This window comes from Dromaius novaehollandiae, chromosome 10 (genome assembly GCF_036370855.1).
Source record: "Dromaius novaehollandiae isolate bDroNov1 chromosome 10, bDroNov1.hap1, whole genome shotgun sequence".
Classification (NCBI taxonomy): Eukaryota; Metazoa; Chordata; class Aves; order Casuariiformes; family Dromaiidae; genus Dromaius; species Dromaius novaehollandiae.
In genome coordinates, this window is record NC_088107.1 from 20,716,548 (window position 1) to 20,735,398 (window position 18,851).

Genomic DNA, 18,851 nt, shown 5'->3' on the forward strand with positions numbered 1-18,851 from the left:
CAGGAATCGACTTTAAGATCAGAACAATAGAATTGGATGGAAAGAAAATCAAGCTACAAATATGGTAAGTATTCAGTACGTATTGGACTGATCTTTGAGCGGGAGCACCTCATAGCTTTTGAGCCTGGATGTGCTAGAAGTCTCATAACTTTTCACTGGCAGCCCATGAGGCTTATGCTTTTTTTTAGCTTGTTCTAGAGTGGCTCTGTCTCAGCAGCACAGAAAATAGCCTGTTCACATACTAGTGTTAAAGCAACTTCCCATTTTACCAAAAGCTCTTATCTTAAATGCAGTTTTAGTTATTCCATGTGGAAGAAAAGTATTAATTACATAGCAGTAGACTAAAATGTGAGCCCTATTAAAAGGGGAGAGCTATTAAAAATGTAATCTGAATTCTCCGATACTTGGATACCTGGTTGTACTTAACAAATGGACAGGTGATAATGCTGCTTGCTTGGTGTGTAATAGAGCAGCAAATGAGTAGTCATAGAGTAGCCTTACTGCACATGCCAAACTCTTAAAATGCTACTGGCGAATGTAGGGTTATTGCTGATTACTCAAGTCTTAACAAAGATAATTGTGACTTCAGGATTAATACTTGCATGTCAGCCAGAATCCTTGTGACAAAGGAAGTGAAGTGCTAGAAGTGGTTGGTACAAATTTTATACCTCCGATAGCAGTCAGAAAACTGTTTTTTTCAGGTCTTTGGGGTTCAGCTCCCTCTAGGTGTAACCAGTATCCAAACACTTTGGTCCTCTTCTTCACTCACAGATATACTACTTTGAAGTCATCTAGGATAAAATATCAGCACACTAAGGTATAGTGGCTGATTTTAATAGCTAATTGTACATGAAAATGCACTATCCTAAAAATATTTTACTGCTGCATGTGTTAATTCTTGTTTAACGCAAGATTTGGATGCATCGGAGCGGCCTTAGTTATTCTAGAGAAGGCTGCGTAGCGCTGGGTTTCCATTGCTTGTGTGAAAATTCAAATGCTTTTATACAGTATTTATGGTGCTTCTGTAACCACTGGTGTAAATATGATAGCTGAGGGGGAAGAGGGTGCTGAGAGCTGAAGAAATTTGTGCAGATTTGCTTAATAAGTATCAGTACACTATTATTTAAAAAAGACATCTATTTTAGTACAGAAGAGTTTAAAGAAGGTCTCCAACGGGTATTTGTTTTCACTGAATTTTAGGGATACAGCAGGCCAGGAGAGATTTCGCACAATTACAACAGCTTACTACAGAGGAGCCATGGTGAGTGTTTTTCCTTCCAAAAATTTAGGTGCAACTAATGTAACTGGTTTGTTACTCTTACGATTATACCATGTAAGACTTTGATTGGAGGGTTGGAGAACTGTGGCTTGTGATGTGGGGAATAATGTGGTGGTGGGGTTTTTGTTTTGTTTTTGGTTGATTGGTTGCTTTTTTTTTTTTTTTAACCTGCTGGTACTATGTTTAATCCTGTTTTCTGTGATGAAACTTTGAGCCCACTTGTCTTTTTTACTATAGTTGTAATCTCTGTAGATATAATAAGCTAAGCTGCTAAGCTTTAATTTGACAATTTTTTAAAATGCATTCAACCATTTTAATACAGTTGAAGTGCCTGAAAAACAGGTAATGAAGGTTTTAATATTAAGAATGTATTTCACTGAGTTGCCTTTCCTGCTGCTATTTGGCACCTTCAGCTGGTCAAGAATGCAAAATCTTCATTCACTAGAAATGTGATTGCATGCAGAAGCCACTTTAGCTTATTCCTCAACTAAGGATGACTCTAAGTCAAATAATTGACTTAAAGGCTGCACTCTGTGTGGTACAACTACTTGTAGTGGTTCTTAAATGCCAGGATTTGGGATGCTTTAGTTTGGGACACTGTTAGTTTCAACTGACTGATTATTAGCTATGTTGATACTATGGCTTCTCTCACTGTGTGTGAACAGGTAAGTTGCATTCATAGACTGGTTGTGCATCCAGATAGCCCCATTGTTATTGAATGCAGATGGGGAGAAAGAGTCATGGTCGCGGTCCTGTGTTAGAGCATTAAGCACTTAAGGGTTTGGCAGTGACAGGGTCTTCTCCCTACCTCACACTGCATGGCCAAGGACCTTTCTTGGTCTTACAAAGGATGACCGGAAAGGCAATGAAGAATGGAGGTGAACTTGGCAACGTGTACTTCATGTAGCTGTAGTGTGGTTTCACTTGCTTCACTATTTCTTGAGAGCCTGTGCAGGTATATATATACAGCTGTGTGAAAGACCTAAGCTTCTGTGGGAGCACCTAGTACCAGCTTTGCCGTAAATATCTAACGGTCCCAGCAGGTCAGATCTCATGGGACTGTCATCCTTTGACTGCACGAAGCTGCTGCTTCTAAACTTGACTTTAACAATAGAGTCCTGGTCTCTGTTCTAGTAGAATTTGCAAAGTCTTCCTGATCATAGGCTAATAACTTAAAAATTCATACTAGTGTGTTCAGACTCTATCGAACAGTGCCAAGAGATGTAAACAGTATTTTGTGTAAACTTTCAGCAAAGGCCTAATGCTTTGAGAAAGGATTATTGATTGTAGGGGCGTAAGTCCTATCTATATTGAATTTTTTGCAAGTATAATCAAACCAACAACATGCATCAAAGTGAAACAATAGTATTTGCTCATCTAACCAGATTTTCTTAATTTTATTTAGGGAATTATGCTGGTGTATGACATCACAAATGAAAAGTCTTTCGACAACATAAAAAACTGGATAAGAAACATTGAGGAGGTAGGTGCTTTGTAACAGGAGGCATTGGAAAGTAGTTCTTATTGTGTGCACCTTATGATTTCTCTGGGACAGATAATAATCAAGTAATTATTGACTTTCAATATAGCAGCCAATATATATGACCAGATTAGACACTGCAGTGAATGGAACAGTGCTTACTAATGGGAAGAATATCTATCTCCTTTATCTAGGCACAGAAAGTAGGAAACTTGGGTTTAAAAAGCAAGCATAAGTGTTTCAAAACTGTTCTTCCTGTATAATTTTCATTGCTCTTTTTTGCTTTTCGCCTTGTCTAAGGAATGGGAAGGAGAAAGATCTTGGGGTATCTGCCTTGGGGTGATGACAGACCTGTCTGATTTCAGTTGCTGGTTTGTGTTGTGTGTTTGTCCATTTAAATGTTTTTGTCCTTTTCATTTGGTCTTGGGTAAGCTGCCTGCTAACCTCTCGTAAACTATTTAACATGACGTGCTGTCAAGTAGGGGGAGGTCAGTGTGAAGTTGTAGGGAAAGCCCTAAATTGATACTTAATGAAGCTGTAGTAAGGTAACATAATCTTACTGTTTTTTCTCTAAGATAAAATCCACAGGCTTTTCCTTATTATTGTTCTTTGACTCTCTAAGCAAAATTCCTGTATTAGTGATCAATTTAATGTGATAATGACTTGACTGGAAAGGCATGTTTCAGTGTTTGTGCTGAAGTGGTTATTACTGAACAGGTCTTTTGTTTATAGCATCTCTTAAAAATGCAAATGTGTTGCATAATGATACTCCAACCAAATACTGTGGATGTAATGGTACCCACTCTACTTCAAACTGGTGTATGGACACACCCAAAATAACCAAATGCCTGTGCGTGTATGCAACCTGGTACAGAGCTGGTGCTGCTGTAGTCAGTCTGTAGTGATATTCAGGCAAATGTAATGTGGGAATCTTTGTCCCAAACTATTTTAATATTGAGTTACTGGATTGCCTGCCGTTTCTCAGTAATGCCCTCACATTAGATAACTTTTTTTAGAAGAAAATATTAATTCATGGATGAATTTGGCCTACAGAAAATTCTTTTAAATAATGCTATGATTTGTTTCTGAGAGATTGCTTTTTTCCCCTTTAGCATGCCTCTTCAGATGTAGAGAGAATGATCCTCGGTAATAAATGTGATATGAATGAAAAAAGACAAGTCTCAAAAGAAAAAGGGGAGAAGGTAAACTTTTTATGTTGACTTATCTTGCTTAGAAGCCTATTTTTCTTCTTCTCAGGATTCTGGTTATTGAATATTTCATTAGTTTTAGGTATATAAGAGATAATGGGCCTCAAGCCTCATGTTTCAGAACTTTTTATATATTGTAGGATGTCAGGTTTTTGTAATAGTGCTTGACTGTGTTCAAGTTTGACTAATTTAATGTTGCTGTTGTCTTGAGGGAGAGATCCTGCAAAGAATGTTGATTCTCCCTATAACATCAAGTGTTACAAACCTCAATATAAAGCTTTGTGTATAGTTTGATCATGTTGCATACAATTCACCATGGTGATTACTGACTCTTCCTGTGAGTATTGTTGTTAAAGCTAAAGTAATTTGTTCTGCAGTGCTAACAAGCGAGTAAGAATACTACACAATATATCACACAGCTGAAGTAGTATAGCTGCTAGTAACACAACTTACGGGATGGTTGTATGTAGTTATCCTGTCAACAAATCCAAATCAGTGAAGATTCTGTCTTTATGTTCTTTTGGATCTTAATTAAGTTATTCTGTGAGCAATTAATGTTTTTTGTGAGTTTTGAATTTACATGAGGATTTGGCCTGTTGGAATATTTTGTCTAATTGTCCAGTAACATTAATGTTTTTGTGAGAGAAAGCAGACAAATGAAGCTTTTTTTGTTAAGCATCATAGAGTCCCTGTTCTGTTATGAACCTGTGTAAACATCTCTTTTGCAAAGGAACTTTTAAATACACTGAAAAACTTTAACCTCTCTTCCAGTTAGCAATTGATTATGGAATCAAATTTTTGGAGACGAGTGCAAAATCCAGCATAAATGTGGAAGAGGTAAGAGATGGGTGTTACAGTTGGCTGTGTTTCCTGAAGTACTACTTTGGAGGCATGTTATGTGATCTGTAACTGCCGGACTCTCTGACCTGATCTGAAACTTGAAGTGACAACTCCAGTCGTGTTCTATTTAAATAGCTATTGTAAAACCCAGGATGGCTTGTTTGCTGGTAATATCTGGAATACTTTTTAGACGAGTGTTAAGAGTGCTTTGCTATTACTGTGGCAAACAGATTCTTTAGACCTCTTTGTCTTGCTGCTTAAATTACAGGTGCTTTTGGGCAAGGAGTAGGTGTGATGTTAAAACAACGCTTCCTGCAGGAAACTGGATTCAAGATTCTTTACTTTCTGAATAACATGTTACTATGTCAAGGAGACTTCAGGTTACTACTAAATATGTCTATGCAGATGAGACTTAAGATTTGCATTTTAAACTGGAACATCAGTGTAGACTGTCATAAGTTGATGTCAGAGGAGGAAGAAAGCTTATAATACTGTCTGTAGATTTGCAATCTGTTTTCCTGCAAATAAACTTTGTGCAAAAAGATGCCAGACCCTATTTATGAGAGTGTAAGGAAATGGAATCGGAAGGAAGAGTGGCTCAGCTCAAGTCTGTCTTACCATGAATCACACTTGTAGTCTTACAGAGGATGGGGGGAGGATGTTAACTCTGTGAAAAAGGTGGACAGTAAAACATGCTATCAGAAGGCAGTTACATTAAGAAGCCCTCAAAAGGATTGAAGTGTGAGCTGATTCAAAATCTTGTGAATGTACTAAATCACACATGAGATGTTAATCTTAGAAATATATGTCATAATAGTTTTAAGGCTGGGGTTAAGCAGTGCAGAAATGCCGTTCAGTTCATTCAAATAAGGCAGGTTTGTTCTTAAACGGTGTTCCTGAGGCTAATGGTCTAAAAGCCTTTCCAAGTGTATCTTTGGGATACTTCTTAGAAGTGTTCCAGATGCATACTGAATTCAGATCGTGCAGCTAATATATTAACTAGAAACTAAAGAAACTGTTACTGTAAAATAGCATGCCTGATACTGTGCCCACTAAACTGGCACTTAGCCTTTTATTTCATTGCAGGAAGGTTGTGATACAATGGTTGGTTCATAGTTGGGATGAATTTATTTGAATTGTGCTGCATCTGCAGTAGTGTTTGACCTCATTTTCACAGTATCCCTGTGATTCTTACAGCAGGCAGTGGAAGTGTGAACATTAGCAACTAATACCAGTGATGGATAGCAATAGGCTCCCAATCAGAAGTGCATACCATCTTAATTAATTCGTCCAGATGGTTGACTTGCTGCCTCATGACATGCCCTGCAATTTCATTGTAACTCCTGTAGGTCGTTAAATGCACAAAATTAATTCGTGCATATTCCAAAACATTTGGCTGTCTGAATATTTTTAAAGATCGTCACATGAATTGGGACGAAAGCATAGAAAGAATGCAGCTGGTGTAGGTACTCTGCCAGAAATGATTTAATCTTATTTCCACCAAATGTTTAACTTGTGGAGACTAATACAATAGTAATTTTTTTCTTTCTTCTTTTTTTTTTTTTTCCTTTGGATATATTCAAAATGCAGTGAGGGGGAAAATGCTTACCACTTTCCATTCTGGAACTGTCCTTCAAGTACTGATATCTTCAGATTTATCCCTAAAATCTCGTTTCTCCCTGCTTCTAGAGAATTGCAGCCTTTTCCTGCTACAGAAATTTCTCTGCTTCTTTGTGCTGTGAAGTTGGAAATGATGCAATTTGCCAAAGTGGTTTTAAGATTGTTAGAAGCATAAACAGGGTTGTAGTTAGCCCAAGTGCAGCAGTTTTGGAGGACAGAAAGAAAGTGCTGACCTTGATGTGAATTCCTGGACATAACAGCCTCAAAGCTCTCTGTAGGTTTCTAGTTGCAATGCACAATATATAGTTTGGTTTAAAAAAAAAAAAAAAAGAGTGGGGGGCAAATATATGCTGCATATTTGAATCACAATGCTGTGTAAACAGCCTTCCATTCAGCAGTTGTTTTTGTTCAAGAGCTATTCAATGGGAAAGGCCGTTCACTTGCTTCAAAGTTTCGAGAGAAGGAGACTAAAACAGGATTTTATTTTTATTTTACTTTTTTAAGCATGCTTATTGCAGTGTAGGTAAGTATTGTACACAGAGTGCGTTGCAACTTGAAGTGCTAGCAGTGGCCTACAGAATACAGTATTGTTAATGTATCTGACTACTCCAAATCTATCTTGTCTCTAATGTGTCTTGTGACTTTTTTTTTCCCTCTCTCCCCTTGCCAGGCGTTTTTCACACTTGCACGGGACATTATGACAAAGCTCAACAGAAAAATGGTTTGTATTCCCAATTGGCATACAATCTTTATTAATTGACACAACCAGTTATAAGAACTAGCTGAGTAGTGGCCCTACCTAAAAGCTTGTGGTGATACAGTGGCTGCTAGTTTATATTTGAGTGAACAGTTTTTTATCATCGCAAAAAATGTTAATTGCATACTGGGCTACATTAGAAGAAACTGGGCCCTCAGAGCAAAGGAAGTTGTTGCCTCCCTCTACTTGTTGCTGCTGGACTACTGCATCCAGTTTTGAGCATCTCGATCCAGGAAGGATGTTGGTTGATGATCTGGAGAGTCTCCACTGGAGAGTTCTTAGGATGGGCAAGCGCCTAGAGCAACGGAGCTGTAGCAAAGCCACAATTTGCTGCTTGGGAGGTTTGGGTTGGGCGTGGGCAGCAGGAGGCAAATCACTAATGAGGCTAGTGCAGCCCTGGAATAGGTTGCCTAGAGGGTTGTGAATCCATTTCCGTGGAAGTTTCCGAAGCTCAGCTAGACAGAGCTGTAGCTGACCTGATCTAGTGTTAGTGACAGTTCTGCCTCAAGTGAGGGGTTGAACTAGATGATCTCCAGAGGCCTTTCGAACATTTCTGCGATTCTGTGACATGCTTCATCTGTTTTTAATTCATAATATAACCTGTAGCTTTGATTTAATGAAGCCGTTCTTCAGCATATGTGGTTCCAGATGTAGGAAGCATTGCTGCTCTTAACAGTTGTTTGTTAGCTTTAAATGAGGTTTGGAGAATATGCCTTCGTTTACTTTATTACTTTAAAGTATTTCTTTTGTAGAAGGAGACGCAAAATGCAGTTGGTGCCAAACGTGGTTGTTAATTTCTTAAGCACTTGTGCAAACATTTGGCCAGACTAATTGACTGATGCAATCAGTGAAGTTGCCATTGCCAGTGAACAAGAATTTAGTGATGCAGATCTTGTTAGGCGAATGGGTTTGCCACTTTCTAGTAAAAGAACCTTCAGAAAAACAGTAGATTTTGTGGTTGAGCCATTCAGTAGGGTAGATGCTAGAACCCACCTCTGCTTTTAGTCAGATCTTAAGCAGATGGGTGTATACCTGTTCTCTACTTAAGTGGGTACTTTAATGCAAACACACATTAGTGTGCAGTTTTTCTTTATTTTGTGAACACTAAATGTAGTGCAACCTGAAATTGGTGCATTTTTTTCTAACTGTAACAATGTGATCCTTGCTTTATTAAACTTCAGATTGTGCAGTCCTTGAGTTAATTCTTGAGATTTGGACTGTTAGATAAGTTCCTTTAAAAGCAGGCAGTTTTATCAAGGGATTAACAGAGTCTGGATAACTGAGGAGCTCAAGTTAGAGCAAACAGCTCTGATTATTGCTTGGTAAGGGAGAGGATGTGGAGGGAAATTAGAAAAGCTTTTTCCTGCATTTTGTGATGTTGATGTTCTTTTCTTTTTCAGAATGACAACAGTTCATCAGGGGCAGGTGGGCCAGTAAAAATAACAGAAAATCGATCTAAGAAGAGCAGCTTCTTTCGATGCACGCTACTTTGATGAACTTCTAATGATAGACTGCAGCACACTTAGAACCTTTTCTGCTTCTCTGAAAGCACAGGGTCACAAAGCCTCAGAAATAATACCACCAAGCTGCTGCTGAGAGCTCCATTGAACGTAGACTGCGATACACAAAATACCAAGTGGATTTTGCTCACTAAGCCTATTGACCTGTCAGGCTCCTCTTTCTCAGATATGGAAGCTATGAAGTGGAGACACAAATGCAAGAGTTAACTTGTTTTCCTTTTTTACTTTCTGTTTTATTGCCTGTTGCAAAAGCTGCTATGTTTCTTTTAACTTTGCACATCCATATTAGCCTCTTATTGCCTGTTACAGCACAATCTTACATTTGTATTTGCACAGTTTGACTTGTAAGAAAGATTCTTAACAGATTTGTGCAGGATTTTCTTTTTTTAACAAATTTATTATTTTAAAGCAGAAGAGCCAGGAACAGATTAAGTCTTATTTCCACTAGTCTTTGCTGTATACATGTGGCTATGACTGCAGTATGGATGTTGACACTCTAGTGATGAGTATTATAGGAACAATTGGCATTTAACAATTTGTATGTTTTTTTCTTAGATGCACAAATCTGTTTATGCAGAAGCTGTGGCTTCTATTCTGAATGTAGTATGTTGCTTTTCTTTCTTTTCCAGACTTAGCAAAGTTGTGTTCTGAATTGCCAGTCACTGTCTGATTCACAGATGCACCTTTCAGTTATTTGAATAAACACAGTGTCTTTCCTCACTTAACTTCCCTTTGTTAGCTCAAACTGTCTGCACCTTTTTTTGCTCCTGATGAGGAAGTACACTCTGGAGTCGAAATCGTCATCACAAATTGGCCTCATCGCTATCACTTAAGTGGCTTGCGGAAATTGAATGCATGAGTTTTGAGTAACCTCTTTGTGGATTCATTTGTTCAGAAATGACTGTTTCTAAAGGTGACTTCCATTTGTACTGTAATTCTAAGGATAGTCTGTTAAGGTCTGTAAGCATCGACCCTTGACAACAGAGGCATACAAAAACTAGCTTCCTGTGCAGTTGCTAAAGTTTATCAAGTTCTGCCACTAAGGAAAGGGTCACGCTAGGGTTATAATGTAGTATTTGTTCTGCAGTTAATGTTGAATGTGTGAAGCCCTCTTTGGTCTGCTCAAACTGTCAAATTATTTTATCATCAAAAACTGGTACAGTGACCTAGCCTGTTAGAAGCAGAGTTGAAACTTAGTTGCCTTTCTACTCAATTGAGCGTTGTATAACCTAATCTTTGTTTTACCACTTTTTTAAATGTGTTCTGAAAATTTTCCTGAGTAATTAAAACAGGTGCTTTAGTTTCTGTTGATGTGCCAAACTTGGACCATTGTAAGCTTTACCTACAGGTTTGTGTCCAGCTTGTTTGTTAGTAGGGGATAGGTGGATTCTGTTGTTGTCAAAGTAAGGTCTCTGACGTGCTTGCTTTTGCTCCACTATGTTGTCTAGAGTAGCAATCAGTGAGTTGGTTGTTACCACAGAATAGCTCTGCTCCAGTTCGTGGCGTTGGGTACTGAATTTTTCATCTCTGGGTCTGCTGTAAATATTTTGAAAGAGAATGGGCCAATAGCATTAAATTTAAAGACTTTTGATTTGAAAAGCTTTATTAGTAGCAGGTTCCATAAAGTTATAAAGTTTTAAGTGGCTTTCTATCAACCTGTCCCCACATGTAGTTTAATTGAAGTGGTGGTTGTAACTAGATTGTGACTCTCGCAACTTGCTGTTGCTGCACTAAAACAGAAAAATCTTCATGGCAACAAGGTTTAGTGGAAAAACAAAGCAACCCTAACTGCTCTGTTGTCTGCCCTTGATGTTTTTCTTGGACAGGCTAAAGCAGTTATGTTTTCTGTATGGTTTAAAAAAAAAAGTGCTTTCTATACAGAAAGTGTTGTGACACCAATTATGAATGTTGTTTATTTTCAGTAATTTACCTCTGACTTATTTGGTGTCGTAATACTTTGATTTTTATCTCAGGGGTTGTTTGCAAACCAAAACTGACATGTTCTGCGTTTGGCAACGTTTACAGAATGCTTTGTATTGTTTTTCCTGTCCTATCTGTGTAGCTAAATGTACCTTCAATATTAGTCTCCATGAACTTCCCTTTGAAAGAGCCTGTAAGTAGTAGAGTCTATGAAGTGCTTCTTGAAGCAGCAGCGAATGGGGGTATCTGCTCTGTATTTAAAACAAACAAAAAAACTTGCTATTTTCTTACATTTAGCTATGCTAAACTGTACATAAATGTGAGGTAAGACCATAGGAAATTCACTTTATGCATGATAAAATAATGCAGTCAGTATTTCCCTTTGCTTAATGTTCATGTAAAGTTAATCTTTTTCTATTTGTAGAAGAACTTAGTGCAATTTTGTTGTCCCCTGCTGAAACTGAAGAAATCTAATTTCATGTCTTATGGATAAGGTAAAATGCAGATTTCTCTCCTCCTCTCTTGTTTTGTCTTGTTTTGCTCCCACCCATGTTCTCCAACAGTATTAAATGGCTGAGTGGCTGCACCTTACCAGTGTGCTAATTTTTGGTCAGTATAGACCTCTTTCTGTGTACAGTCTGGATTGTCAGGCATTGAAAAATGTGCTGTATCTTAGCGTGCAAATCAATTGTATGTTTTACTGGGAACTTTTTAAGCTATATTTTGCTTTAGGCAAGTGGAAGATGATAAATGATATGTTCTGCCTAGGCATCAGATACTGGGTACTACAGGCTTTTCTGATAGCAGTATGATCGTTTTGTGCAGTCTTTGTTGCAGCTTTGCTCAAGACTATATAATCTGAACTTTGAAGGACTCTTAACTATACCTCAGTCAACTAGCTACTATTCTAATGGACATTAGAATGAAAGTCATGCAATTATTATTCATTAAGCAGCAAATGTAATTGCAGTTATTATTCATTAAGCAGCAAATGTATTTCTGTCTTGCTCCAAAAATTGTCATCAACTTTTTAGGAAAGGCAGACTTTTTTGGTGGATTTTGATAAAACAAAGCTGCCGTTTATGCTGTTGATTTCTATTTTTATGAAACCTTTCCCTCTGCCCCATGTCTGTGCAATGTATCTTGACCAAGTTTTTTCCTAAATGGTTTAAAAAACAAAAGAAAAAATGGTCTCAGTGCTTCTCAACCTTAGCTTTCAGTCTGTGCTCAGCAAAACATGCGCAAAGTGTTTTTGTTGAGTAGATACAGAATATCTGATTTAGTTATTAATTGTCCTGATGTTCTATTATTGTATTATTGTTAAAACATAAACCACTCATGAAACCTAATGCAACTCACTTGGGGGGGGGGGGGGCGGCAGGGGAGGGTTCTCAGAAATGCTAATTGGTTTTTCAGACATGCAGGTTGTTTTTTGGTGTTTTTTTAAGCAAAATGTATTTCACAAGTACATTTCCCCTCCTGGTCTGCTAAAGTCAAGTGAATCAAGTCAATCGTTTTTGCAGTTGAAAATAGTCTGGAATACACATACTGTGTTAAAAATTGTGAATGGATAATGATTTGAAAGCTACATGAATAATATGTAAAATGCATAAGTGTGTTATTTGTGGAAATGCATCTGTTATCTGTTTATATATAAATGTAACTGAAATTTTGCAAAGTTAAACTTACTAAGGTTTAGCCTGTAGATGATAGGTCATTTTTTCCTCCGTTCACTGAACTGCTTGTGCCACTCTTGTTCTTATAAATAAAACTTGTATTTCTCCCTGCCACAAAAGCAGGATTTCCATTAATTTTATTTCCAGTGAATTTAAGTATTTTAGTGTATTCCTATGGCCTTACAAACATTTTTCAAATAAAACTTCAATTACAATTATTTTAATGTTATATAGCTACTAAATTCAGACTAAAAAGTATAGCCCTTGAAAAAAATGCTTAATTTTGAAATAGGATTGTTCTACCATGTGTGTTTAAGCACATTTTATCTCTGCTCTAAAGGTGTAATATGAAAAGCTCCTGCAGATAAAGTGAACTGGCTATGTCATTAACTTGTAAACCTAATCATTAATTGTGTATTGATAATATGTATAGACAAAAATATCCCAAACTCCCCCAAAACAACAAACTCAGTGGTTTTATTATTCCATGCAAACTTTTTTACAACGTGTCTCAAATAAAAGTTACATAATGAAAAGTATTTGGAGTATTTTGTATGAAATATTCCATGTAGTTTTTATACAGTTAGCATTTCCAGCTATTTCCGGTACATCTGATGTGGAAAGGGGTCCAGCTGAACTGCATCAGTAAAGCTTTGCTTAACTTCAGTGCCAAGTCACAGGGGTTTTGTTTTGTTTTTTTGAATGGTTTTGCTTATTCCTAAACATGAATATTCTTCAGATTTCTCCTGAAATATCCTGTACTCCTGTAGTGATTACTTAGCCTAGAAATAAGATCCAAGTATATTATTCAGATGACCTTAGGCTCCATAAAGATAGTGAGACACAATCTCCGGTTTGTCAAAGAATTATCTAGTCACTTAAGTTGTTAACTCTGATTTATATATGTATATGTGTGTGAAGGGTAAGATCTTATGACTTTTAAGTAACCTGAGGCACAAGTATAATGAACTAATACAGCAAATATTGTTTGCCCAGCCTCCTTCTACACTGAGGGATTCGACAAGTATTTGTTGGCAATTACATTTACAGCAGTTCTTGACTTAGAAATTAGTGTGGCTTGGCAGTAACTCAGATGACTGGTGTAAAAATTAGAGAAACTAAGGAGAGAATGGCTTGGTTTACTCGAGACAAAAGCAGCTTCATGGTTGCAAGACCCACATGGATACCCTAAGGAATACGCAGGAAAGGTGCTTCAGCATGGGTAACAAGCCGCTTCTGAAATTCTTGCTTTTCACATTTTCCTCTAGTAAACTGCATTTAGCTGAAAGGATATGTAGTCTCTTTACCTTCATTAAGAGCAAGCTAGAGCTACATTCTTGTTCTGTAACACCCGTGTGTGTGTTTTTGTTTTTGTTGTTTTTCAGATTACTGCTTCAGGACTAAACTTTAACTTGTAGATCGTTGTGGTCTGAACTGGTTTTAGATGCTCAGCAGTCCTAAAAGCTGAGTCCTTAAATTCAGTTCTCTCAGAAGTTAGTGGCATGCATCTGCACCAGTAATGTCTTAAATGTATTTATATTCCTCATGTATCAAATGGAAGTGGCAAGAATATTTACAGTGCTAAAAATGGTGATTTGTTAAAGTTCCTTGATCTATTTTTTGGTGCAGACACGGTATTATCATAAAAAATAGTGCTAGCATATTTGTAGATGAGAAGCAAATTATTGTACATGTGTAGAGCCTATCCAGCTTTTATAACCTGGTGAATTGCCTTTTTCTAAATAATTCCTTTTCCAACTTAGTTGACTAGTGTTTTTTAAGCTTCTTGAGCTATACCAAGGTCACTAATATCACATAAGATTTCAAAATAATCTATCTTTAGAAACAACTCTAATCTGCAAGAGATACATAAATGAGGTTTTTACAAGTTTCAGTGCTTAATGTTGTTCTTGCTATCTAGAGGTTTGAAGAAAGGGCAGGGAATGCAAAATATGATCATATGCTGAAGAGACAATTTCTCAGCCCTCTAGGATGTTGCAGTTTCTTGCTCCTTTTTTTGTCCTCACTATCTTCAGCAGAGCACATCAGCATTAAGCTTCTGGTATGATCAAATGTTGCATAAATTCCTATGAGCACAAGTTTGGTAAATAATTATTTTCTTTCAATCTGCAAAATAAAACTAAGTGAAGTGGGATGTACTCATGTTGCTCACCTGGGGAACTGGTACACATTGAATGGATTGTGAAGGCACTTGTAGCTTGTGAACTCTGCTACTGAACGCAGTGCACTATCTTCAAAGTGAAGAAAAGTTGTAAACATGCAGTAAGTGTTGAGAATTTCACCCTATTTAGTCTTAACTTCCTGGAGCAGACAGTTTTGAGATGACCTCTTGCAATTGTGACTTTTCCTTTTTAAAAAATGATTGTCCATGATGCAGGGCTACCAATCCAAAAGCCTCATGCTAGGCAGTGCTCTCCGAGACTGAGTTAGTAAGTCAGGTGAACTTGTTCCTAAAATGTTTTCTGATTTCTCAGGGGAGCTTTACCATTGCGTATACTAACCTTTCCACCTTGGTTTTAACGCTTTAGCGGCACAAAAGAGATTACACTGCTCTGAACTTACCTTGTGACACACAAGGGCAGGCTCCAGAATTGCCCAGCCGGCACCTTTCCTAACTGCTGCGTTCACCGTTTGTGCTGTTTGCGGCACTGTTTCATGCACATAAATTCCTTGGGCTGGACCAGTTGGCAATGTGCTCATCTGTAAAGCGAAGCTGCCATCTTCACCCAATTAAGAACTTCCACTTCACTTGTGGTTGGGTTAATAACGTTTTTTTTTTGTTTAATAAGGGAAGTTGAATGTTTAATTATTTTTCAAGGCTCTTTTCTTCTTTTTTTTCAGGCAGCATAACTAACTAGCTCTGGTATATATTCTTGATGAAGGATGGAGTTGTTTCAAGATGCCCAAGCAAGTTCTAGCCGTGGACTGCTTGTGTAACGCTGCTGCGCGCTGCTTCCACACTTCTTCACCTGGCGTGCGACAGCTTTGTACAATTCACATTTATGCTCTGAACCAATAAAATAGAAGGGGAAAAGGCAACTGTGTGTATCTTAACTAGTGTTTCCAACATAGCACTGATAAAAGCACTTGATGTTATGCCTAAACAGCTGTCTGTGCAAGGGCTGGGGCTGGGGCTGGGGCTGTGCTGTCCTTCAGGAATATTCCTGAAGTAATTTAGTTAACTCTTCCTTGACTCCCAAGCCTGGTTTAGCCAAGCTGCTCCATTATGCTTCAGGTACAGTATCCATGTCAAGGAAAAAAAATACAACTGTACGTACAGTGCGGGGGCTGTTTCTCCGTGCTCTCGGTTAGTCCTGCGCTTCTCTCGCAGCCGGGGCCATCCGGTAACCTGCCCTTCTGCGAGAGCCCCCCCCTGCCCCCCCCCGGGGCCTGCCCGGGTGTCCCCGCCGCCCTTCGTCCCCGCCGGGCCCTGGCAGCCGCTGCGCCTGTGAGGTGGCGTCGCGCCTCGCGCCAGCGGCAGCCGTTGGGGGAGCCGCGGACTTCCCGCGCGGAGCCCACGGTGCCGGGCAGCGGCTGCAGCAGGGGCAGGGAGCTCGCGTCGGGCCGGGGCCGGGGCCGGGGCCGGGGCTGGGGCCGGGGCCGGGGCCGGGCGCCCCCGCTGGCCCTGAATGGGAGCAGGCGGGTGGCGGGACTAGGGGAAACCCCGCGCCAACGGTCCTTCCTCACACTGTGGTCCCTCCTTGCGCCATGGTTTCTCCTCACAGTGTGGTGTCCTCATGCCACGGTCCCTCCTCACGCTGTGGTCTCTCTTCACGCCACGGTCCTTCCTCACACCATGGTCTTTCCTCGCGCAATGGTCCCTCCTCATGCCATGGTCCTTTTTCACACCGTGGCCCCTCCTCATGCCATGGTCCCTCCTCACCCCGTGGTCTCTCCTCACGCCATGGTGCCTCCTCACACCATGAACGTTCTGCACACTGTGGTCCTTCCTCGCACCGTGGTCCTTCCTCGCGCCATGGTCCCTCCTTGCTCCATGGTCCCTCCTCACGGGCTTGGCCTGGTTCTGCCTCTAACGTTCAAACATGCCCTCTTTTTTTCATACGCATTTTTAAATCTGTTCCATGTTGCCGTTGGTTCATTTTCGGTACCTGGCAGGTATTCCCAAGAAGCTCGGGTACAGCAGGAAGCAGATGTTTCTAGAGGCTGGTCCTGCTCCTCTGTAATCAGGCTGATCCGTCCTCTTTCTGCGGTAGTTCAGTTTCCATGGGTAAGCAGGCTTCTTTAACTGATTTGTAACCACCCTGTCCACATCAGAAATGAAATTGCTAGTCAAATTATTCTTAAAATTAAAAAGCAGTTTCTTTTCAGGGGAAAAGCACTCTTCTTTATAATATATTTTTGTTGTGGCATCTACTGTCCTACTCTCTTAACTAATGTATTTGCCTCATGGAGATCTTTATTAGAAATTTAAGATGCTAGTGGGAAATACAGTGGAAGAACAGTTGCTTTTTTTCTTCTTTGATTCTAGGTCCTTCTGCTGCCCGCTCTCCTGCTGCTTTCTTCCCTTGTGTGGCTTGTTGCTGTGCAAGTTGGGGGCAGCCATAATGCATCAGTACAGAAAAACGTGCTCGTCTCTGGAGTGGTGTTTTCTCTTCTGCTCCAGGAACTATCCCCATTTGCCTACTACAGACTTTTAAAGTAAGTCATATGGTATCTTCCATTTGCTGGAGATTCCTTAAATACGTAGCCATACTGGACAGATAGATAATGGTATTCAAGATCAGCAGTTCTCTTATGGCAACATACTTTCTCAAGAGCTGGGTTTAATAATAGAAAATACAGTGGTTGCAGCCTTAAGGCAACTAATAAAACTTCCAAACTGTAATTTTAAAATTTGAATCTATGATGCAAAGTGGAGATCAATTACAACCAGTAGGGTTAACAAAAGGATCAATTCATGAACTTATATCTTCCATAATAAAGGCCACCTCTGGGAAGGAAAGACAAGTTAGAACTAAATAGCTTGGATTTCATTTATTATGGCTTTTCATTAAAAATTAGTTTTAGTTAGAGAAAACTAAATTTCAATGATATATTTTGATGTTTTCATGATTTATTGTTATTACTGCTTGCCAATTTTCTTCACTATATGACATCATAGCTCTTTCTAGAAAGATTAAACTGATTAAATGCCAATAAACTTTCCAAAGTGCATTTTACTTAAGGATATAGAATCAGATATTTACTTTGACCTTTTATAATGTTTTTCCCCTTTATTTAAATTCTGTCTAAATGAGAACACGAAGTTGACAGAGCCTGGTAAGTTGCTGAGAAGTGGGTTGCAGTATCATATGGTAGCCTCTTATATCATGATAAATTGTCTTGTGACAGCTGTATAAAATGTCAGATGAGCAAATAGGGTTGAGTGCAAAAGCAACAGCTTACGTCACTGACCTGAGATTGCATGCACAGTTTAGGCATATAGCGCTCTGTAGCGCTCTGTGATACTTACTTTATCATGTAATTACCACTTAATGCAAGTTAAATGTTATACTCTTCATGATTTCTGGATTCAAATAGTAAATATCTTTTATGATTTTTGTCTGTTTCATAGTGTATAATCTTTTTTAATTTTCTCCTAGCTTGTGCCTTTATTATACTTTTTTGGTAACTGTCTTTTAACTTCATATTTTTGAGTGCCTCATACTTAGAGATCTTGATCTGTGAGTAGAATATTTTGCATTTTATACATCCCTTTAGGAAGGCTTTGGTGAAGCCAAGGCATTATTAATTTTCTCTGTACAATAACATTCTATTCCAATTCAGTTTAAACATGGAAAGTTTTTCATAAAAATATGAAATCAAGATTATCTAGTGTTCACTATAGAGAAACCAGTTTCCTGCAAAGGTGGAATATGGAAATGGAAGAGGAGATTCTTCAGTTTTTAATCTTTTGACTTTGAGTATTAGATTTCTGCTGCCCCATGGAAAGATTTCAAGCAGTAGTTACTGAGGTTAGTCCATTTGGGGGGTTGTTTCCGCTTTCTAGTATCGGGCCTGGGTTTTGGGAGCATGAGTGGAGTGTTTTCTCTTGTGAATATGCCGGCTGGCTCTCTGGGGCCAGGCATGGGGGATATTTGCGGGGATTCTCCGCAGCACCTCCTGTCTTCTGGTACGTGATCTGTGTGTGGCTGCATGAAACTTGTGTGAGGTTGCATCAGTCAGCAGAGACTTTGTTTATTCCATCATCTTCTTAGAGAGCCCCTAGCACATTTCCTGGAACAACAGATAGTCCATGGAAGACTTTATGTGTATATGTATATATATGTATAATATTTTAATCGTATAAGCTATTGGAAGGGTGATGATATCACACTGATGTATTTTTATGGGTTTAAGTATAGATTTCAGAAAATCTATCTTTAGGATTCTTATTAAAATTTTATGCCAACTTTATTCAAGTCAAGATGAATTTCATTCAAACCTGAGTTCTCATATGAAAGCGTATGCTACTTTCGCCTGAAGGCATGCAGGGTTCTAAAATTTAACTGTGAGTGAATTAACTGCAA

General features: G+C 38.8%; 1 protein-coding gene across 2 annotated transcripts in view; it reads left to right on the forward strand.

Moving 5' to 3' along the window:
* Window positions 1-12,839, forward strand: part of RAB8B (RAB8B, member RAS oncogene family) — a 28,115-nt gene extending 15,276 nt beyond the window's left edge. The window contains exons 2-8 of one of the 2 annotated variants that reach the window (XM_026113387.2): window positions 4-64; window positions 1,201-1,261; window positions 2,685-2,762; window positions 3,872-3,961; window positions 4,739-4,804; window positions 7,098-7,148; window positions 8,585-12,839. In XM_026113387.2, coding sequence (XP_025969172.1) covers window positions 4-64; window positions 1,201-1,261; window positions 2,685-2,762; window positions 3,872-3,961; window positions 4,739-4,804; window positions 7,098-7,148; window positions 8,585-8,677 — 500 coding nt within the window. In that variant the 3' untranslated portion in view covers window positions 8,678-12,839. Of the gene's footprint in view, window positions 1-3; window positions 65-1,200; window positions 1,262-2,684; window positions 2,763-3,871; window positions 3,962-4,738; window positions 4,805-5,075; window positions 7,149-8,584 lie in introns of those variants that run through there. The other variant, XM_064517522.1, reaches the window with a different exon arrangement.
* The last annotated feature ends 6,012 nt before the right edge of the window (window positions 12,840-18,851 follow it).